A 24,442-nucleotide genomic window follows, 5' to 3' on the forward strand; every position below is an offset into this window, starting at 1 on the left:
AAAGAGTCTTTTTCATTCAAATTTCATCTGATGGATTATGCAGAAAAAATTGAATTGTCTATTGCTTTAGAATGTATTCAGGTTGTGTAAGTGATCAGTAAAGTAATGGGATTACTTTCTTGGGAAGTAATCAGTAATTAGTAACTAATTAATATTTTCAAGTAAGTTGACCAACACTGGTCATAAATACCAAGTACATCTTTGAGTGAGGTCACAGTGACCTCTGACCTTTGATCACAAAGTCTCAAATATGCAGACCTTAGAGACTAAATCATCCTTACACAAAGTAATGACAGGTTACAGGCTGCACCGTTATCTTGATATTCTTTCTTTATTTTGAATTTTGAGCAGCACTGCGCCTGACTTACTGCAGCACACGTTACCACACTTGCTGTTATAAAGGTGCCCGTCCGTACACACAGACGCATGCTGCACATTCTCAGTTATATTGAATAAACGTCTCCCCTCATCCACACGCACATGCCAAAATATCCCTTCCCAGAATTCCAAGTAGCGATCACCATGGCAACCAGTCATTGACCCACATCACCATGGCAACAGGCATCAGCATTACTCTCCCCTTTTTCTTTTTTTTTTACTGACCAATTTCCTCTTTGTCTAATGTGTCTGTCCCTGCGCGCCCCCCGCCACCACTCCTCCATCACTCCTTTCAGCTTCTTCCTTTTCTAAAAAGCACATTATTCATCGACGTGTGCTCTTACACTGACTCCTCTCCTCCTGATGAAACATATCAACCCGCTGATACGATCTTTGTCACTGATGAGGCGGTGCATTACAGCGGTGAGCTCGTGGCTGTAGTGTGGCTTGTGATGCATCTGCAGCGCCCGCTGTGACAGGCAAAGTGCCCTTGAGTAGCACGCGGATCCCACAGGAGCTTTAAGCTGTGGTCAGTCCTGCTCAATACAAACACACCCATCACAGTGTGCTGAGCTCTATAATTCAAGTCGTACGTGTTCGTGGAAAATTTTTTTATTTTTTTTTCTGCTGAATAACAGCTTTCAAGATCATTTCCCAGTTAATGTTACATTTCTTTTATACTAATGAACTGCAAGGTATAGCTGTAAAAACGCAAGGAAATATAAAACGAGGTCACTTTGTTTGAGGAGGAAATGATGTAGGGTTTTTTTTAAATCGTCCACACTAATGGAAATCATTGAGATCAGGAGCAGGTGGTTTTTGGGTGGAGACAGCAACAGCAGCCCCAGCCGTCATCTCTTTGTTCTTCCATGCTAGACCACATTCAGCTAATTAAAAAATCAATTTCAATCCCATCGCACAAACATCTTATATTCACTGTTCAGTAACAGTATTGTTTATAAATATTCCGAGATAATAATTATAATTTTTGTCGATTACTGATCCCCCAAATCACAGTCTCCTTACTCTCTTTGTTTCATTTGCGTACGCTTGCGTCTGTCCATCTGTCTGCTTCCTGTCTGCAACACTCCCGTGTTTGCTGATGGCACAAAGCCGAAGACAGTGTGTTTATTTTTTTTGTGTGTGTGTGTCTGCGTGAGCATACATAAAAAGATAAACCTGAAATGCATTTACAATCTGTGTAATTATATATTTATAAATCTCAAAATCTGCAGTTTCATGGCAGAAAGTGTTTAAAGATCCATACAGTCCAACATTCAACAAAATACAACACGATTCAAGGCTCTGTGCCACTAATTGCTCAAACACGTGTTCAGAGTCCATTAAAAGAGCCTCCAGTCAATGATCCTCACACATTTTCCTAAACAGGCTGTCTTTTCACACCAATAACCAGCCAAGCCAAACACTACTATCTTATGTGCAGAGAACAAAGATGCCTTCAGTGCTTCCCAAAACCCTCCCTCACTCCCAACACACAACAAACATCACACTCATTCCCTGAAAAAACATTTGACTGGTCCGATGGCTGTTCGGACAAAGAGACCAAACAGGATGCAGACAAAAAGGACGAGCCTCGCGGGTAGCCTTGAGCCTCAGTTTAACTGGATTACAAATGATTTCAAGCAACACTCATAAAACAGCGGTAGCGAACATTTGGATACATTTTGTTAATGTTAAATTTAAATTTTGGAAGAGTTCAATATTTGGAAATATGCTTTAGTGGTCTCTTGCTGAGAGGTAGACGAAAAGACTGATACCTCTCTCATGTCTGTGCAGTGAACAAATCACCTTCTTAAATAATGATCATATCATAACTGCAGAAGATTTTTTACACTGCTCGAGACAACTAAAGGCAAAACACATCAAACCTATTGGCAAAGAATCATTCTGGATATCTATACTGATGTGGGCTGGGTAATGTGTTAGGAGTGGAAAGGATGCCACGTCGTTTGATGGAAATGAAAATTATCAGTCCATAGTTGGCTATTCAGACACCCCAAAAATCAAAGTGAATAAATGATGCAGTAGGTAATCCATTTTGTTGAAACTCAAAATAGTACTCAGGGTTTTTATAGCCCCCACGTACTTGTATGCATGCCTGAGAATGTCAGGGCATGCTCCTAATGAGACGTATGGTGTCCTGGGGGATCTCCTTCCACATCCGGACCAGGCCATCACTGACTCACAGAGACTCTGAGGTGGAACTTGATGGACCAACAAATAATGTCCCAGAGGTGTGCTATTGGATTTAGTTCAGGCAAGCGTGGGGGCCAGTCAATGGTATCAATTTACCTCATCCTCCAGGAACTGGATACTGATGCAACATTAGGCTGGGCATTGTTGTACACCAGGAGGAACCCAGGACTCACTACATCAGCGAGGGAACTGAGATAAGTCCAAAGCACATAGCGGTCCGGCTGATAGAAGGACCTTCTGTGGACCTGTCCAGTAAATGCCTGTCACCTGGAATCTCCTCCATGCTTAAATACAGCAAAACATCTGGCATCATATTGATGTGCTGTCCTGGAGGATTTGGACTACCTGTGCAACCTCTGTAGGGTCCAGTTACACTGACCCAAGCCAAATGCAAAACTAGTAAGAAAAAAAAAAAAAAAAGAAGTCAGAAAAGTTGAAGTGCGAAAAAATGGCTAACACAGAAAATAACCCACTGCACCTATGGTGTCACAGCCGTCTAAATTACATGAGCAAATCACAAATTATAAATACACTGGAATAAACAAAGAGCAGGGTTATTAAGACAGAACATGACATTACAGCTACAATACAAGGCCAACCCCAGGGCTCATAGTAAAAAGAGTTAAGAGCCTGTGGCACAAGTAGTGTTTCAAAAAAATCTCACACTTTCCTTTAAAACAGGAAACATTAACATTGCAGCTTTTATTATTCATTTAGTGTGATTTTCACCATCTGTCTCACCAGTATATCATTCATCTTTTGGATTATGCCTTTGAATTATTGGGAGGAATAGTTGTTAATGGAGAAGAACAGTTCCTCTCGCAGTCATGCAGTAGCTGTATAACGCAACATAAAGACTTCCACAAATTCACTCAAGGAGAGAAGAGAAGTTTCCCTGTTTCCCACCAGCTGTCAGACCACCTCTGTGCTAACATCAATAAAAACAATTCCCCAAAAAGCATTCAACCAAATATAATGTATCGTTGTTATGATTATTCATAAGCCATCATTCTGTACACCTCACACTATAAACACACTGCATTTCTAAATGTTTCTGCCGAAGCTGTCTGGGATGTGGAAACGTCATTATCTCATTCCAGAGTACATTCCAGCTAAAGGCCGGCAGGAAGTGTGCTGGAAAACCTCTTGTACCGAGTGTGAAGCAGACAAAAATCATTTTTCTCTAATGTCTTGTATCCAAGACTCGTGCCAGCTGGAACAGATTTTGCTTGAAAAGTGCAATTGTTCTTTTTTTTTTCCGTTTCTTTTGTTGCCTTTCTTGCCAACAGAAGAGGAGAGCGGGTAAGAAACAGAAAACTGAGTTCCACAGGAAGCCATTCTGCTGAAAAATGCAGCCTGAATTACATCATCATCGTCATCAAGTGACACTAATGGTTTCCACTGTTTCCAGAAAATCTCAAAGCCGAAAGCTAGAAAGAGTACACACCGTGATCTGCTCTACGAAACTACATTTCATATTTAAAGAGATGCAGGAAAGAAAGTCTCCCTTGAGCCTGCTGATCATAATATGCATCCACACTGTGCACAAAAGTGGTGCCAAACCTTCTGCACCTTCACCCTAACTCTTCCAGCAGGTTTCCCAAAGAGAGAGAATAAGGCTAGTCCTAGACTGAAAAAGATGAATGAAAACCTCCACTTAAAAAAGTTCATCATCCGTGACTAGGGTTAATCTATATCTGAGAGCCCGAGCCTTTATCAGTAAAAGTGGTCTAGATTTGGTAGTCAGTTATTCCTGTATTTTTGGCAGACAGGAAGAAAAGAAGAGGAAGAAACAATACAACACAAAGCTGATGACATGCAATCTAGGTATGACACATATATGGAAATGCATTTGCACACAGCGCACACACACACGCAACCCAACCAAATTTAAATCCGACACACTTCCCGGTCACACGCACACCCATGTGCCCTTTGTCCAAGTGTAGGAGAGGTGTGCCCTGGGCCTGAAGAAAAAGTCTGATCATACTTTGTTAACACCCAGAAGAATCTGAACTCACAGTTTCACTTTCCAGTAATATCACATGACAGACTTTCTATCACGTTTGGATTTGTCCAATAATTTAAATTGGTCTTTCTTTTCCATATCCAGTCACTGGAAAAACGAAATAAACATTTATTTGCATGCACTTTTAGCCTTGTCCTCTACCTGCCCTACATTCTGTTAATGTGTCTTTTATCTTATGTGGAAATCCCCTGCATGACAGGACATGTTAAACTACAGATTCTTCTCACATTATGGGGTTAGAGGAATACACGAGAGGTTCCCAAGAAATTTAGATACAGCACAGTCTAGGAAGTGCGGTATTGGAGTCGGAAAAACTATGATGCTACTGCTCTACAAAACAAAAAGTTAAAACATAAAAAGACACAGCAGAGCTCTCCAAACACAGACCGAAATCAGCAGGAAGCCTAAAAGGACAGTATAATAGCAGGACTGCACATTTATCCAAATCTCTAAACTCTTTAACCTTCGCTGACCTCGCAGCAGGGTGTTAGCAGCGGGCGACACGCACACGGATGCAGCTTACATGAGAAATGCAGAGGAGGAAGAAGACCCCTGTGGTTTAAAAGCACTTTGTTCCCAGGGCTCCTTTTGCTTCTGTGCTCTTTGCATCCATCCCACCCAGAGCCAGTTCACAGTGAGGGATGACAGAGGAAGTAGCAGACAGCAGAAATGGAGTCACACTTGAAGATAATACAGGAGCAGACAGATATTGGCTATCCTCTTTAGAGAAGAACGTGCAACAGACAGCAATGACCTGCAGAGCGTCTTTTGTTAAGGCCACAGCTAAATATTTACATCTGTGCATTTGTCCGGGAGGGAATGAATGCAGGCAAAGTGTGATAAATGTAAGGACGTCTCGGAAAGCCTCTTTTCTCAGACAGACACAAAAAACAGTATTCAGTGCATAACATGGCTCTCCATTAGTCACTGCAAAAAAACACACACAGTTCAGTTGGACTGCCATTCCTACAGAGGAACAGTGTCCGTATAGAGCCGTCTCTCTTTCAAATGTGCCTCTATATATTGAATGCCTTGTATACATATACCAGTCACAATATTTCTTTAGGACTTTTTTGACAGGATAGCACAGGGTGTAGTAGGGCTGGGCTATATCATACCGTTCACGGTAATACCGGTGTAATTTTGGGCAACGATAGGAAAATGAAATATCGCGATAGAATATGGGTAAAAAGCGCATGCGCAGTGCCTTTGTTTACATACGCACATTGCGGCGACGCAGAATGAGAAGAGCGAAAGCGGATCATAAAATGAAACTTTTTTTATTTTATTTTTTTATTAGTAATATAAACATACAAACAAAATGCACAATATATTACAGATTCAGAGAACAGATATTTCTTACATATTAGCAACTTTCATACATAGTGAAAATAAAATATAAAGATGGGGTCACATAATTTAACAGGTTATTAACTCACTAAATCAAAATCTCCCATAAAGGAAACAAAAAAAGCAGCCTTTTTCTTTTTAACTAAAGTCAAAGATTTAACCAACAGGTTTAAGTCGTTTTTCCAGTAAGCTTCGTAAAATGAAACGGATGAACCAAAACTGGTTTGTAAAAATGCTGCAGCTTCAGTGGTGTGGAACTGGTTTAGCTTTCGTCCGTCAGATACACAACAAAGCACTATTTTTGGTAGCGCATGCTAGCGGGCCGGTATTACCGTATTGTTTGGAAAATACGGCGCACTTAAAATCAATCCTTTGATTTTTCTGAAAGTCGACAGAGCCCCTTATAATCCCGTGTGCCTTATGTATGAACTCTGGTTGTGTTTACTGACCTCGAAACGATTTTATGTGCACGGCGCTCGAAAATCTGTCAAATGTTTCAGTACGACTTTGCTGAGCTACGAAGCCGCACCGCTTGATGGATTGTCGGAGCATTACGGCTATCGTAGGCGGAGTGATACGTACTGCGCTTAAACATAATATTACCGTATTGTGTGTGTATAACCTCTTTTTAAGTTTTGTGCATATTATACATGGTTATGCTGAGGATATGTATGCCAGTTTCCACTGAAATGCCTTTTGGTTAAACTGTCAGCGAGGAATTTGCACTGTTAAATTTTTATATAACTTTAATGCACATAAAAAACAGCTGCTTGTTTAAGTGAAAATACATTGATGGGTTTTTTTTTGCACTAATAAAGTTGTGGAGTTGTAAAGTATTTTGTCTGGTGTCAATTATATTGTCAGTTATATCGTTATAGCAAATTTTTAAATGTATATCGTGATAAATATTTTTGGTCATATCGCCCTGCTCTAGGGTGTAGTCATTATTGCTAATAGAGAGCGACTTGAATGAAACCCATGAAATGGCCTGGGGAGGACTTGAAACCAGGCACCTGCATTAGCCTTACTGCTCAGCTACAACATTAAACCTACCTGTCTAATACAGCTTTCTGTTGCCTAAACACACTAATGAATTGTGAAACCCCAGTTTTTCTACTGTAAAACATATTTTCACTGCACAGTTACAGCATCAACTGATATCATGCTGCTGTGATGACTAACCAGTGACTAACCAGGATCTGTATCACATCCCCCACTTGCCTGGAGCTGAAGTCCAAAAAAAGAAACTAAATCAGAATGAAAGTGGACATTGACATTTAGAACTTTACTGTAAATCAAAACAGATGGAGTACATTAAGATGGTGGAAAAAGCCTCCACTCCTGTAAATGCAAGTTAATGCAAATGTAAAAAATGCTTGATGTTTGTGTTATCAAATACACAGGATGTAGAAACTATTATGTAACAAAGAAAAAAAGTCAGCCCTAACTGTGCTAATCTGGGTTGTATAATATTTATATTCAACGGTAGAAGAAACAATACAGATATTAACTGACGGATACAGAGAGGCTTACAGGTAAGCTAAGTGTGCATTCCTTCCTTGGGCTTTGTTAAACACAAAGAGTCTGTTTTTGTTCCACAGGGCAACAGATAATTCCATTCTTAATGAATGTTTGGCATTGATAAGGCTTGCTTTTTGTTCCACCCCAGAAATGCACACACACATGCTTGTAGGTATGTATGGATAAGCCACGCATAGCACAAAAGGCCTGCTTAAGGTCATGCCAAAGGATGTTGGATAGAATTCCAGTCCAGTCTGACCTGGCCACTCCAAAACCTTTGGTTTTTTTGTTTCTTTGTTTCTTAAGCCATTTTTTAACGATCGTTGTCTTGCTGCATAAGCCAAGTGAGCTTTAGCATTACGGGACAAACGGATGGTCAGACAGGATTTTCTGGCAGAGAGCAGCTTTCATGGTTCCATCAATTATGGCAAGTCGTCAGGTCCTGAAGTAGCACAACAGCCCCAGACCGTCACACTACCACCACCATGTCTGACTGTTGGTACGATGCTCTTTTTATGAAATACTCTGTTAGTTTTACACCAGATGTAACAGAACTCAACCCTTTCAAAAAGTTCAGCTTTTGTCTCGTCAGTTCACAGAATTTTTCTCCAAAAGTCTTTATCATCAAGACTGTTTTTGGCAAATGTGAGACGAAACTTTGTCCTGTTTTTGGTCAGCAGTGGTTTTCTCCTTGGAGCTCTCCCATGGATGCCATCTCTTTCTTATTGTTCAATCATGAGCTCTGACCTTAACTGAGACAAGTGAGGTCTGCAGTACTTTAGATCTTGTTTTGGGTTCTTTTGTGACCTCCTGTGTGAGTCGTCAACGTGCTCTTGGACTAATTTTGGTAGACCGGTCACTCCAGGGAAGGTTCAATGCTGATCCATATTTTCTCAATTTGTGGATAATGGCTCTCGCTGTGGTTCACTGAAGTCCCAAAGCCTTAGAAATGGCTTTATAACACTTTACAGGCTGTCAAAGGCTCATCAGTTGTTCAGTTTATTTTGATCATGGCATGATCTGTTGCTTTTTAAGATCTTTTAGCCAAGTCACTTTGTCAGACAGGTTCTGCTTGAGCGATTTCTTGATTGAAGAGGTCTGGCAGTAATCAGATCTGGGTGTGGCAATTGCAACTGAACTCAGCATTCAAAATATTTTGGTCTTAGCTGATATTTTTGTTTGCACTTATGCACTCTGTATCTATTGGCTAGTAGAGTGACATCATCACAACACACAGTGAGACATACAGTATCAGTCTTGGGCCTGAATCAACGAGCTCCAGCACACTTTTGCCAGAAAAGCTCACTTGTACATGAATTCCTTCAAGCACAATGTTTAGGTTTTTCCCCACTTGATCACCAGGTAAAGCACTGTCAGGTAAAGCAGTGTGATAACTTGTGGGAATATCTGATCACATCTTGCTTCCCACACTTACAGAAACACATTTATGCTCTAAGCTAAGGTGTTTATTTATGGCTCTGCATGCACGTGTGTGCATTTTATTGAGACCATGTGTGAGAGAGAGGAGATGCCTCTTTGAAACAGTTGTGCAAAAGAGGAAATAACTCAGCTCTGCACAAGAAACTGCTTTCCCACTGTTATCTTTGGCAGCTCTGGCCGAACATCAGCGGAATAAGGCTGCTGCTGACACAAAAGTCAGATGTGCCAAAGAGGAAACAACCACAGATTTACACTTTTATCCATTTAAGAACGGTCTGTCACTGCCAAACACCCCAAGAAGGTCGGCAATGATCATCTGACAATGTTCATCTCACTCAAGTCGATCTTTTCCAAAAAAATACCGCCAGGTCGGATTTTAGTTTCCTTGCTTTAGCTACAGTACATTGATGTACTCTGACTGGATATACAGGACTCCTGTGGTAGGTTACTGTATCCTAGTGTCATGCATAAAGATATTTTGGAAGAGAAAACATTTTAAAGTTATGCTGTTATCTTCGTGTTGTTACTCTACTCCACCTGCTTGCATTTTTAATTATTCCTAAAAAACAAAATCATCCATTTTCTTCTGCTTATCCAGTTCTTATCCAGGGCTGGAGCCCATCCCAGTTGGCATAGGGTGAAAGGCGGGGTTCACTCTGGACAGGTCGCCAGTCAGTTGCAGGGCTAACACAGAGAGACAAACAACCATCCCTTAATTTGCTTAAGGGCAATTTAGAATCACCAATTAACGGAACCGCACTGCATGTCTTTGGACTGTGGGAGAAAGCTCGAGAACCAACAGAGAAAAAGCAAACATGCAAACTGAAAGGCCTTGAACAGATGGTGGATTCAAACTCAGGACCTTCTTGGTCTGAGCCAATAGTGCTAAAAAAACAAAACAAAAGCAGTTCAGTTAAATGGAAGGGGGTCACGCTCAGGAGTCAGGCTTCCCCTACATGAACTCTGTGACACATTGGCTACCAGTCCAGGAAATATTATGCTTTTAAACCAATTTGTGCTGGGATGTCTTTCAGCATACTGTAATTATAAAGTGCGATTGGGCTCACAGAACATGCACAGATTAGAAGTTTATTTATGGCAAAAGTAACTGAATGACAGAGTTCTCATTCGTCTGCTGCAGTTTGAGTAGCTGCTGCTGCTATTCCAAGCACATCAGCATTTATTGTTTGGCTATATCTGATCGACCTTCAGCTTTCAAGCTGAATTGACTGTGAAATGACTTGTCAGAGTTTTGTTTACCTACAGAGATTATTATTTCTTACATCACTGGAGCCTGTCAGCAAACACTGATGACCTCAGTCTTGACAAAGTCATGAGTTGGTTTCACACGTGCGCTGCAAGGAGCTGCATGTGAGACTGTAAATCTTAAAACATAGATCAGGTTAACCTGTCCAAACCTTCACACGCAATATCCAAATAAGCCCATATTAAAATAGAGCTGGTACAGGGTATGTGTAGAAAATTTACCACTGGATGGTCCTGCACCCTCACCTAAAACAAGCGGCAGAGGATCCGTTATCATGCGCTAACATGTGAGAAAGCACCCACGGTTACCCACTCGGAAACTTGAATCAGCCATACTCTCCAAATTCCCAATGACCAGTCAACAAGCTGTTAAATAACTCTCTCACATGCACACAAACAATCGCGTGTGTGTATGTGCGACGTAAAGATGGGAATGGAATCCGCTGAAGGCGCACCACAGACAAAGTGAGCTCACAGACCAGACAAATTTAGTTTGGGGTAAACATTTATGCATCTAATGAACACTGTTGAACAAATTCTGTCACTGTAATTCCAAATGGCCAGCGTTTTTCTTTCACTCCAAATTATAGCCATTATCTCCAAATGAAGCAACAGCAAAACCACAAGGCCAGATTTTTGTTGTTGTTGTTGTTGTTGCTAATACCGGACTACCAAAGCATTGTCCTTATCCAAGACTACGACGGCGGTCGAGAAAACAAGATTACAACACCTCACACGACTGCATTATTAAATCGTCGATTGCTGAAGTGCAGCAGGATATGAAGTGGAGGGAAAGTCCACTGGGTGAGACAGAATGAAGAGACAGGTTTACATTAACGCTCGGGGTGGTCTTACGCAAGAGCCTCGCTCATTGAGACAGCAAGAGAAACAAATCTGGGCCAGACAGCGTGAGTATGCAAGTGAAGTGTTGTGGTTTCACCTATAAAGCTCAGTGCTAGAAAGATTTATGAATTATATTTTACAAATCAAATGTTAACATGTTGGTAATGAGGTAGTAAATACACATGGACTTCTGACGCAGCTGATGCTTCCAGTTCAGAGCTTAATATTTTACAATGAACAGATCAGCTAAGATCATCGCTTATCTGCTCCCATGTAGCTGACTTGTTGTGATGCGAGCATTTTGACTGCAGTAGGGTGACATAACATTTATGAAATTTAATTATATGACTGGCCCGAGTTAGACCTCAAAAATTGTCAGCAGTAATTATCGAATACTTTAACTTAACAAAGCTAGTTTTTATGTGATGTGGTTTCAGAAACTGTGGGAGAAAACGGTGCTTGGCTGCAGTCAAAGTGAAGCTTTTACTCTAATCTGGTTTTCTACACTCTAGTACAAAGTAGACTGCAAGTTGCCGTCACCATGAAACTTCTGGTTACGCTTGTTTCATATCGAGCTGAACCTTAATCTTCCTGCTCTCCAGGCCGGATCTCTCTGACAGAACCACCCTGTTCAGCTAGCTACATCTGTCTATGTGACATATGCACACACACACATACCCACCATATCCCTACACCCTCATACCAAAGCAATCTATGACACGGTCTTCCTTCCTTCCTGCCTGCTTTAAGATCAATTGCCATTATAATTTGATGAATGTGGTTCAGCTGTTGTGATTTTTTTTTCTTGACCCTTGTACGCGGTGGGCAAACCACTGAACAAATGGAAAGAACCACTCTGTTCGTGAAAGAGTGCATGCTTATGTGACTTTGTAGGAGTGGGATTTATGAATCCAAGAAACTGTGGGACTGCTGACATGGCAGATGGGAATATTTTCATTTGGAAATCCCTGAGGAATTCCTCAGGGATTTCAGGCACGGATGCAGGCTGAAGAATGTAAAGATGGGAAACATGACTAGGGAATCCATCAGTGTCCAAGAAAGAGCAAAAGGTGTTCCGGTTTCTTTTCATGTCCCTCAAGACTGGCTTGTCAATCACACTTGTGGTTTCAGCACTGCAGGGGTGTACGGATTCAGCGAGGATTGGGGCTGGTGGGGCGCCAAACACACGGCAAGCCAGCATCAACAACCTGATAGAAATGGTCAGATATGCATGTCTCAACAGACTGTAGCTGAGATTGAAGAGTAAGAAGAAGGAAAAAAAAAATCTTAACTATGTGAATTGTGCTATTTACTAAAGGCACCGGAAATTTGTATCGGTGGTCTAAAATTTTGACACATTTGGTGTGAGGGACAGCAGGATTGTGGGTGGAGGAAGAGCGTGAGGGCTGAGTAAGACATGAGAGTAAACAGGAAGGACAAACAGCCTATCAAAGTATAAACTAATAATCTGACGCAAAAGAAAACTACTGTTCATAAAGCCAAGTGTGTACAATTAAAACCAAGGCAGAGAAAGTTGGGCCAAATCTGAACCAGCTGCTCAAGTGGACCCCAGATGTAAGAGCGAGACGTGCAAACACAAACACCTTCTATTCCAGTTTGAACAGGATGATTGTGAGACTGTATCATTTGTCAGCCTAAGGAAGCTGTCCTCTGTGTCTTTAAGATACTTTTCTGGGAAATTTTACCACAGTGGGTTTTTATACACGGTTATGTGTCTGTATGTGCTGCCATTAATCTGTCTCCATTTTTTTTTGTCTTTCTTCCTCTGGGTGCACTCCATCCCTTTGGACCATCTTTCTTCCTCTATATTCCCCCTCCACTACAAACATCCGCCCATCAGTCATTGCCCCTGTATGTTTAGTCATCGATCATCCTTCCAGTCATGCTACATTCCCATCTTTTAACTAGAACCAGAGCAAAAACAGACTTAGGCAGCATACTGAAACTCAGTCAGTGTTGCTGCTGCTGCGCTGTCACTGATTCATATCCACTCTGCACACTGCCAATATAGGAGGCTGGAGGAGAGAGTACAGTGAGGAAAAAGATGGATAAAGGTGAAGAAGAGGAGTGCAACCACAACAAGACAACTGGTGGGTGTGCACACAAAGATTTCCCAACTCTTTTCTCTCCCTTCCTGTCTTTTGGCCACCACTTGGTTGAACCAGTTGGGCTGTTTATCGAAGGCACGGAGCCCCGCGACACCAGATAATTCCCACATTGCGTGTAGACGACAAACACGCACTTGTAGCTTAAATTTCTATTTTTAACACAAGAATTAGTCTTGCCGACGTCAGAGGCGTCGATTTCTTTGGCTAGCTACGATCCAGAATTATAGACGGATAAACATCGGAAGACCGACTGCGTCGACAGTCTTGTGGAACAGGCTCTTAGGTTTCGATGCGAGTCCCCTCAACAGGATGTAAACAGTGAAGACTAGCCTTTAAATCCTATGGAAGTTGTTAAGTGGTTTATCCTGGCTTAAAAAATGTTTTCAAGTTGAGGAAAAAAAAACATGTATGGCTATTTCAACTGCAGTGTATTAAAAAAAATGCAAAACCGTGTATAAAACCTCCTGGCACACAGAAAGCCACCACGAAGTCAAACGTTTTATTTCTTTCTGTACAAAAAACACAATTTTAAGACCACTTTTATTATTTCAAGTATCTTGGAGACAAAATGTTGATTTGAAGTGTGAGAAACCACTGACCCTTTAACCCTGCAGAAAATCACCTTGTCGTGTCACATTGTGGTGCCAGATTCTGTCTTTAATGTGCATGTTTGTACAGCTACATGCGTCTGTCCAAACATATACAGTGCCCCAAGGTTTCATGTGTAGCTTTCTGCACAAAAAGTCTGGAAAACACAAATGCATTCCAGAAACTACACATAAGCGGTGAAGCTGGTTTCCCCCTTATGTGATTTAATGACTTCCTGCATTGTGAACTCTCTTCAAACATGACTTCCAGTTAAACCAAAAGTCAGTCTGTGTGTTTGGTTAACAACTCCACCCCCCAAGTAACTACCATAACACATAAAACTAGCAAGCTGTGTTTTGATTCTGGAAGAGTCTAAAAAATACATCTCAAGTGAGGCAAAATATGTGTTTAAACTGCGGGGGATGCCAAAGGATAGACAAATGCTTCTTGCTGGGAAAACAACTTGTAATACCAACATGAAGAAAGAAACCCAGGAACAAGACGACGCCAATTTACTTAATAGTTTTGATTTGATTTCAAGAGGCCTTGGCAGCATTTGCACAAACTCCCACACCAAATGCTGATCTTAGTGGGACTGAATGATTACACAGAGAGGTTACTCACAATAAACCATGACACAGCATGAAAGACGTGAGAAGGTCTGATTTGTGCCACATTTTTCACTCTTCTTACTCACGACAGGAGTGACCCTCGACTCCGATGAGACCAACACATCTGCCACAAATCAGACTTTGTCAAAAGGATGTTTTCAAATGATTCATGTTGTCTGTGCTGACGCTGTTGATCGCCACATCTTTAAATCAACCGCCTGTTAGACTTAGTCGCTCTATAAATGCAAAATTGAAACCTTAAAGTGGCGCTTTATAGTCATCCAGATTAAATGAGAATCTGCTAAAGCTCTCCCATGAATCACGACTTGCTCAATCACAGCTGCCCAGGCTCTGATCTGGGTAATTACTCTCTGGACCAAAATAAACTGCAAGTCGCAGTCATTATGAAACTATGACTTTGATTGGCATTATTTTCCAAAGACAAAGAATTAATAATTACACTTTGGGATTCTAGTTTATAGAAAAAGCCTGTTTGACTGTCACATCCACTGAGCTGGAATTAAGATGCATCTTAATCAATGCGGGGGTTACAATAGTTAGTGCCTGTGTTTCTCTGCGTTTTATCAGGATTAGAGTTCAGTTTGTAACTCAGTCAAATTTGTGTTTTAGACGAGAGTCAGGAGGGCATTTAGAAAATGAAAGATGTCAGGAGAAGTAAGCTGGACCACGAAGAGATCTTAATGTGATCTTTTCTTTCTCCTGATATTTGTGTGCAGAGTTGTACTGTATGTTAAACACAGTAATAAAGCATAGTATCACGATATTTCATGTGGCAATATTGTATCGGTACAGGGACAAATATCAATATTTTATTAAATAAATTAAAATACTCTGGGAATACTACAAACAAGAGGGTTCATCTCATGCGCCACCATGCTACGTTAGCCGAGCAAACTTGTAAAATCGCCTCAATCGAAAATCGATAACGTTATATTATGGGATAAAATACATAACTGACAAAGTTTAAAATTGAGGACGGTGAGCTAAAATGAGCTGCCTTGCACCTGCTTGATTCGAATTGCGAATATTCAGGACTGCGCTGCGGTTAAAGCATCCTCCTGTACAACATCCATTATGATCTCGGCAACCATGGAGACGCCTCTTAAAATGAAAGCCACTGCATTGTGAATTGGTTTTATAAAAAGTTTTCAGTGGGACATAGAAGTACTCTGACCCAAGGCTTGCAAGTCCTTTAAACTGCAGTTTGTCAACAGTACTTGTGTAATTCTTCATCCCTCACACTACAGAAAGGAAAATTGTATTAAAGCTTCTCAGGGTATGAGGCTGATAGTGTGTGAGCTTTAACGGGGTCTGTAGGCTATCCAGCTGATTTAATCAGAGTGTGTTTACTGATAATCCTATTTCATATAGGTCCCCCAGCAGCGCATGCACTCCGTGGATTCACTGGATGTGTCCACGTGATGGGCCCATGTTCTCATGAACATGCCCAACTTCTGTGTGCTTGGCACGGTGGCAGAAAGAGGAATATGAGATGATGTGATTTGCCAACATGCTGGCCGGGAGGCAGACACACACGTGCGACACAAATGCAAATCCGATAAGAAGAATGAAAACCACACAGTACAGAAGCCATTCAAGTGCCTATCATTATCATTATCGCTACTGATTTCCATCCTTCTATGCTCCTCTGAAATAAAGAATCGGATCCTGCACGTTTGCAAACACCGAGTCTCGTGTAAGAGCAAAACAGAGCGGGAATACCAGATTTGTGAGCAGAGCAGCAGCTGCGATCTGTGCACAGTATGTTTCCAAGCAAACAAACAAAATGCTGCAAGAGCAGAAACGCTGCTTCTAAGTCGATGGATGTCAACAACTCTGTTCCTAAAACAAAAACAGGAACAGTATTACTGGCTACAACATTTCTGAACACAGCAAACATCTGCAGGTGGCAAATGGGGGCATCGCCTTTTTCACATCATATGCAATGCGCAGTGCGCTTTTTTAAATCTGGAGTCACGTAAGGGCACCTATTCAAGGCGCACATGCAAAACAACTGAGGCGGGGTTGCCCTCTTCGTTCACCTGATGTCTTTCGATGCAATAAAAAGAGCACTTCATATCACTCTGTCAGAGGGTTAGACAATACATCGAGACCACGCTGCCACAAACTGCACTCCTCCTAAGTTGTAACAACAGTTTGTGAAGCTTCTGACAAGACCGGCCAGCTTTCTGCAGTTCACAGCCGACGCTACCTTTACACACCCAGGGGGAACTAAAATATTTATGTAAACTCACAGGGGTTACGAGATATTTTTATGGCCCTGCCAGTCTGCATGTTTTTTCTGTTAACACTTGCAGGTTAAAATAGTTTAACAGGTCAATATATAGCTAAGGGATTTCTTTCCGGTGAGGGTTTCCTGATCTAATCACTAACATCATTAGGAGTTTATCATCATGGCACCGTCTGCTTCATCCTCAACCTGCTGCGGTCGAACCTTTCAGAGCAAAGAAAGTATTAGCAAAGCTGCTATATCACGCAGTACGTGCGCAACAACACATGTACCTATTACACTTTCAGGGCTAATCAAATATTCAAAACTGTATTCAAATCAAAATACTCACATTTATTGTTCTAAACAACACTGCATAACATCGCTATGTTAGTGACATCTGTCCAACTGTCAACACAAAAGTCTACTCCACCAATCACATTTCAGACAGTGCTGAGCTACTGGGATTTTCCCACTCATCTCTAGGGTTTACAGAGAATGCTCCAAAAACAAAAACTATCCAGTGAGCGGCAGTTCTCTAGGCGAAAAGGCCTCGCTGAGGTCAGAGGTCAGAAGAGAGTCGAAGGAATGCTTCCAGCTGATAGGAAGGCAGGAATAACTCGAATAACCAGATGCAGAGGAACATCTCTGAATGCACAACATGTATAACTTTGAAGTCGACAGCAGCAGCAGACCACACCGGGTGCCACTCCTGTTAGTTTAGAACAGGAAACGGTGGATGCAGCTGACACGGGCTCACCAATTTGACATCAGAAGATTAAAAAACGTTGCCTGATGTGATGAGTCTCAATTTCCGCTGTAACCTTCAGATGCTCAGGTCAGAACTGGGCTTGAATAATATGGATTCATTGTGGCTTTTATCGTATCAAAGGATCAGGGCGGGGTGGTGTAATAGATATTTTGTCAAACTTTGTACCACTTAGTACCAACTGAACATCACTTAAACACTACAGCTTACCTGAATATTGTTGCTGACCATCCGTTAATGACTGCAGTGTGCTCATCCTCTGGTGGCTGCCTAACTCTAGAGTAGATACATGTTCTGGACGCAGTGTATTAATAAAGTATCACAAGAAGAAGGAAAAGTATTTATTACTGCCTTGATATTCCTTCATACCTTTATCACAGTGGCAAAGATAACATAAACTGAAGCAGATTTAGCAGTTTTTAATATTTTTTGCATTTGACTCCATTGTACAGATTAAAAAGTGCTTTAGCGCGGCTGCCCCTCTGTTGGTCTTCCATGGTCTCTTGTGTTCTGGGGGCCTCTGGATGTCTGGAGTTTTGATCTCCTCCATACCCGCTTCACACCCTGGAGGACGGGGCTGTGGCCCCCCCACACTCCCTAGCAGATCATTACATGGAGAAACCTTTGGAATGCAAGCATGCTGATCCACACAGGTATGCACACATGGGTATTCACAGACGCGGACTAAAGCTTTCTTGGCTGCTGCCTCAAAGCACACTGTGCGCTGTCTATCTTGCGTGCTGCACAATATCGTTTATTATTTAGTAAATATTGATATCTATGACTAGCTAGTTTATTGTGATGGTGCTTTGTTTTCTCTATTATTATGTTACTCTTTGTTGTTTGCTGTCTCCTCTGTTTGTTTTTTTTGTTTGTTTGTTTTTTTTTTCTCCATACAGGTGACCCAGGAGTTCTTTTTTTTTTTTCTCTCTCTCTTCCCCCCCCTTCTCACCGTCTCTTCTCCCCTTTGGTTTTCTTTCTTTCTCTCCCCCTCTTTCTCTCATTCATTCCCCCTGTCCTATTTATTTAAAAAAAAAAAAAAAAAAAAAAAAATGACAAAGGATGAACTGGAGCTCTGCCATCACGTAATGTCGCATACTGCTGTTTCTGATGTCATTTAAAAAAAAAAAAAAAAAAAAAAAAAGTGCTTTAGCTTTAACGTATGCTCACAGATTAGTGACAGGGGATATTTAAAATACATAAATTCCCAACACGTAGGACCAAGTCCAGCATTAGTAACTGCATGACCTTCCTATACCTTGTAAAAGACAAACTACCATCTTGGAGGGAAAATCCCTTTTATTATAGCTCAAATGCAACAGATTTGGTTGCAAACACTGCTGGAAAAGAAAAACGTTTAGATTTTAATATGAATGGAGAGCATGTGTATAATAGAATAGTGATTCAGGCCAGCCAGGCTGTTTCCTTTCTTCCTCTGCTCATCTCCCATGTACACGGATGCATTAGAGAAAGTGTTTGGGAACGAATGTCTAGACATCAGCTACTTAATGCAAGCGGTCTGGAGCCTTTTTAAACATTTTGCCAAAAGCTGAAAGTTGTAAAGAGGCTTTATTCCTGATGGTTCAAACGGTCACGGTGACTCTCAAAGATGTTTTTCTCCAAAATAGGTTACAAGCAGTTAGACAGGGTCCTTTTGGGCTTAGAACTAAAAACAGGTACAAGCCTGGGACATTTTCCAGACAACATCATATCTGCACATGTGCAGTTTATCAGTGAGAACCAGTGAGAACCGACATGTAATCTTATTCAGCCCTTTAATGCATTTTCTCATCCAGTCTGAAATCATCTGGGCTGTTAGTCACCATGTGATGTTCACCTCTGCAAATAACGCGACTGTTTTCTCTGCTGGGACACCTGCCCGCTGGCACACTCTTCAAACAACTACTGAGTATTTTCCCATTGATGGGGACAGATATGAATCTCTCCTGCCATCACGCATGATACCGAGATGAGAAGGGTATTGTCTACACCTGCCAATGCCTACTGGTCACTCTTGGCAACAGCAGAGCTATTTTCCCGCCTCTGACTAGCAAAGACAGCATGACGCATATTTACACATTTCACAGGCTCTTAACAATAAGCACCCAGTATCTCAAATAGACAGAGAGAGAGAGAGAGAGAGAGAGAGAGAGAGAGAGAGAGAGAGAGAGAGAGAGAGGATTAGAGGTAATGGTGATGCAGGTAGGGAATAAAAATCCAGACAGTTAAAGAAACCAGGGCACCAGACAGACAACTAGAGCATCAAAAAGCACTTTAATCTGCCAATAAATGGAGACATGCTTTTAAAAATAATTGTAGGAAATCACACATAAGGGCAGCTAAAAGCCTCTTTTTATACAGACACATCAAATCTTTTATCAAATCCACTTCACCATCAGGTTATATAAACCTGAGATATTTTTGAACTTCCACGATTTTGCAATTTATTATCATGTGGGCTCTCTCTATACAGATTTAGAATAACATTCATTTCTGAATAAAACTCCTCCAGCTCTAAACAGCCAGACATATAATAACGTAATGGCCATGGAGCTTAAAGCAAACATTCACACCCTTTTTCTCAGACTATGGGGTTTTCATGTTGTCTCAAAAACACACTTTTTTACTACCCATGTTAACTCTGAAACACTCAAAACTGTAGGTAATATCAACTTAACCAACTATAGAGCAGAAATAACACTGTTTAAAGCTTTCACATGTTCATAAAAAACTAGGGTATTTGTGTCTGACTTTGTGATTTTGGTGCCTTTTAGATCATTTTTTTATTGCAACTATCAGAAAAATAATATGACTCAGTGTGCAATTAATTTAAATAACAGATCCATAGAGTATGTGCATGCACTTTGTTAACCAAGTCACAAAGAGTGCAAGTTTTAACTGATGAAACTCAACCCTCTCATCTCAATGTCGACTCTTGTGGATCCAAAATACCAGGATGTCAGTGAAATACCACGGGATTTGGCCAGCGTGAGCTGTGAGGAACTCGGGCCTTTACCTGTAGGCTGGGAGGTCCGAAGCACCGTGTCTGGCCGGATCTACTTTGTGGTTCAAGGCTTTGAAAGAATACGCCACAAACTGATGGCTAGCCAAAGAACGACGTGCAAGACCACGAGAAGCCATCACCAAAATTAAGTTCTGAACATGCAACACTGCTGTTGAAATAAGGTTAAGAATGTGTGTAACAGCTGTTACGCTGGGATATGACATGCAGCTACCTGAAAGCTGAAGAGAGTATTTAAATATGAGGTAAACTTGCACGCAGGTTTGGCAACAGTCTGTAGCACAATCCCTCCAGTCTTATGGGAAAATTATTATACATGGACCCTAGTTTTGTTTTAAACATTATAGACTGAGCAGCTTTGACGAGGTTTCGGTTTTTCCCTGTCCTAAAAGTATTTTGTGTTTTGTGTAATAAAATATAAAGTTTCGGTCTGTGCGACACATTTGCAAAAAGAACATCTCGATCTGCTGCGTCCACTTTTCAAATGCCATTGACTCCCTCTCTCAACCTGTCTGGACAGCTTGATGCTGAGTATACGCTGTGCGTGGGATAGAAGTCGCTTCTCAGTACACGATGGCCTAAAACGTCCATTGCTGGAGTCAACAAACACTAGTCCATATTCAGTATTCTCATTTTGATTTACAGTTTACAAATGACACAGACAGACCTCCCGTGAGCTTAATATTATTCCTAAATGCGCTCTGACACTGGATTTAGGCATCCAACAGCAATTCCACTGTAATAAACTCAAGTACACCAGTAATATTTGTTGTGTTTTTTTTACTTTCACACACACTTCTTTGATAGTAAAAATTCTCTGTGACTGAAAATCAAAATGAAGATGACGTCTTTCACGGTGCCCACTCGCCTCGTCCATTCTTAAATTTTCCGTCCTCATTTCTCCCAGATCTCAGCTGTCTGGCTTACAGCAGCTGTTGCTAGGCAACAGCTAACACCCACCCATATGAATATTAACACTTATATCACAACAACACTGTCAGAACAGTAAAATAAAGGACAAAATGCATGCTGTAAATAGATCGAGTTATGCATCCTTTTTGCGACTGAACATGTAAAACAAGTGCCGATTCACGGTCATTTTACCTGTTTCGAAACATTTATGTTTATGTCACTTGGTTTTAGCAACTGAACATCTGAATCAAATGAAACCACAAGCACAAGATGATGCTTCTCAGCTGTAGCAGGTTCTAAACTGTTCACCTCTAAGCTCATCAGCATTTTTCTTTTTTAACACCGGCATGTTTTCTCAATGTTCCAACCTGCGATACAGTGACAACAAACACTTGGCAGTGGAGCTTTTGAACACCCGAGTCACATTTAGATCTTTTTCTATTCTTTTTCCGCGCTGTTCTCTGACTCACAGATAATAAATCTGTTGCAGTGACACTGAAAACCTGTGCAGGCCTACTTTTTTCTCCCCAATCAACCAATAAAAGAATCAGTAGTGGTGCTGGGATTAGAAATACTGAAACGAAGGCAAACAAACATGTAATAGGGCCGTGGCTCCAGGAAATCTGATTTAAAACAATCATTGCCACCAACTATAGGCAGATTTACACGCCACACATGCTTTCTTGAAGAATGAATGAAAGAGCAGGTGAATAGGAGGCAGGGCACTGGTGATGAGTTCAGTATACAGAGAGAGGCTGAACAAAAATATGTGTTACAAATACACCGGCACGAATACCTTTCCAAATTCTTTCCTGCTCACTCAGTGATGCTTACACAGAGACAGCGCTGGCACAAGTTAAGACCTGCAGCGAGAGGGTGTGTGTGAGCTGTTATAGGCCTGTGTGTGGGAAGATAGACAGGATTGCTCTGTTTCTACAGAATGACCCAACAAGGAGGGGGAGACAGGCAGCTGGATCACAACACGCTTCAATATAATGGAAATTTCTGCAGTGATGATCTTTAATTGGATGGCTTAGTCACGCAACTCTGACCTGTCACTTTATTTTTCAAACAAATCAGTCTTTAGGATTAAGTTATGACACACTCAGTGAAACACCAGCACACATACATTGTTTTCATTCAAAACTTCTTACAGCAACACTGTCTCAACCTTGATGTCCTCAAGATGAGCGTCTCTCCCTCTCACTGTCACTCGGGTCACCCTCACTTTCACTGTTAGTTTTGTCACATGAATTTGCCCTTTGGGCACTGCTGCCCTTATCCAGTAGTTCTTTTAGTATCTATATGTTGCATCATTGTTATATAAAACTGAGCTCCACATGTGACTTAACTAACCGTGCTGAGTACAGCTGAAATTATCCTGATGAATGGATAATGAGAACAGGGACATGAAAGTGAAGGCATCCTATGGTCCAAACAGCACTTACAAAATAATGATCCCCATCTTCTTTATCACAATTACAGTCATACACATGACGTGTGTCCTATGATCTAAGGAAACAGCAGGTCTGGAACTCGTCCAGTGAACTGGGAGAGAGAAGGGGAAGTTTCTGAGTCTGTTCTGCTTCTCTTTATCTTCCTGGCATTCTCTCTCAGCCATCTATCATCCATAAATCAGCATGAGATTTATGGAGCCAACTGGATGTCCGTCTCCCCTCGCCCTCTTTCTTACATTTCCCTGCCTGCCTTCTCATTTGATTTACTAACTATTATTCTGAGGACATATACAACAGTGAAGAAACCAGATGAGCTGACTGTGAGAGGGAGACACAGGGGAAGAGCAAGAGGGAAGCAACAAAATGACAAACATAGAGAACTGCAACTAAACACGCAACCAATGCTGACATGGAGATACAGAGGGGATGACTTAATAACCGATCTGTGGCATTTTTTTATTTCTCTACAAACTAAATAATTCATAATTTGGTCCTTTAAGTTGAAAACACTAAGTAGAAGGCATGCCCACATATCTGCAACGCCTCTAACTGGCATATTTAACAGGGGATTCCTGGCCTACATGTTGCTTGCTTTCTTTTATTCTCCCCTACTGGCCTGTACAGGAGTGCAGCCAGATTGGCACGTGGACCTAGTGAGGCTACAAACCTCCAGCGGATAGGCACAGCTGGCTTTGTGCCCAGGATACAAACTCCCTTCTTGCAGAGAGTGTGTACTCCACTCCCTGCTGCTTCTTTGCAAGCCAGGGCCACTATTGTTGGTGCTGCTGCAGCTGCTGCAAGGGTCTCTCCTCTCCACTGTGCAAAATGACACACATTAGAGGACTGCATGCCCTTCTGTATGACTAAAGAAAAGACTGCACCCAAACTGTACTTCAGTGTTCCCCTTATACCCTCAAAATGTATGTGTGCCCCTTGTAAGAAGGTTAAGGGAATGATGTGATCACTAGAAAACCACTTGTAATTTTACATTTCGGCAATATGGATCCTCATTGTGCGTGGCAGTGGGTGTCCCTCATCTCCTCATTTGCACTGGGCTGATAGACAGCCCACGTTAAAAAATAAAAATAAAATAAAAATCACACCATTACACATCCAGCTGATGTATCACAAAGATGCCATATGAAAATTACAATCAATGAATAAAAATGCAATAAAGAAAATATGGATAGAGAATCGCCATCCAGCTCTTTCAACGTCCTTTCATTTTACCCTGTTGATACCACTGTTACATTCCGCATGGGCGAAGCGTGCTATCCCCCCTTCAGAAAAAAGAAATCCCGTAGCCTAAAATAAGGTGTGCCATTTTTTTTGCGCAAAGCTACTATGTGCCCGAGAGGAGCTCCTACCTGAATCGGGGCGAATCTTTTATACATTCTTCAAAGTCCACAGTCATTTTTGCGTTTTCTCGTTAATTCCCACGTCAGGCTGCCAATGTCATTGCCCCCAACGGGATGTAGCTTGAACCGTGTGGATGATGACTGGTATCCCCTTGACGCGCAGCAGTCTGTCGCCCCTCTTCTGGTGGCACGGTGACACAAAATGCGAGCCGAGTACGCGGCACGCAGATTACTACTACACTACTGCCGCTGCTGCCCAGACAGGCGGGAGGCGTAGCTGCACCGTGAGCACCGAGCAGAC

The 24,442-nt window shown here is 41.6% G+C and overlaps 1 protein-coding gene across 1 annotated transcript in view; it reads right to left on the reverse strand.

The window, feature by feature from the left end:
- Positions 1-24,400, reverse strand: part of LOC146669531 (arf-GAP with coiled-coil, ANK repeat and PH domain-containing protein 3-like) — a 58,068-nt gene extending 33,668 nt beyond the window's left edge. The window contains exon 1 of the mRNA XM_085406178.1: positions 24,151-24,400. Coding sequence (XP_085262304.1) covers positions 24,151-24,197 — 47 coding nt within the window. The 5' untranslated portion in view covers positions 24,198-24,400. The remainder of the gene's footprint in view (positions 1-24,150) is intronic.
- Positions 24,401-24,442: the final 42 nt, after the last annotated feature.

The sequence above is a fragment of the Rhamphochromis longiceps genome, linkage group LG5, assembly GCF_057381845.1.
Source record: "Rhamphochromis longiceps isolate RC_006_pf linkage group LG5, R_longiceps_female_GT1.1, whole genome shotgun sequence".
Classification (NCBI taxonomy): domain Eukaryota; kingdom Metazoa; phylum Chordata; class Actinopteri; order Cichliformes; family Cichlidae; genus Rhamphochromis; species Rhamphochromis longiceps.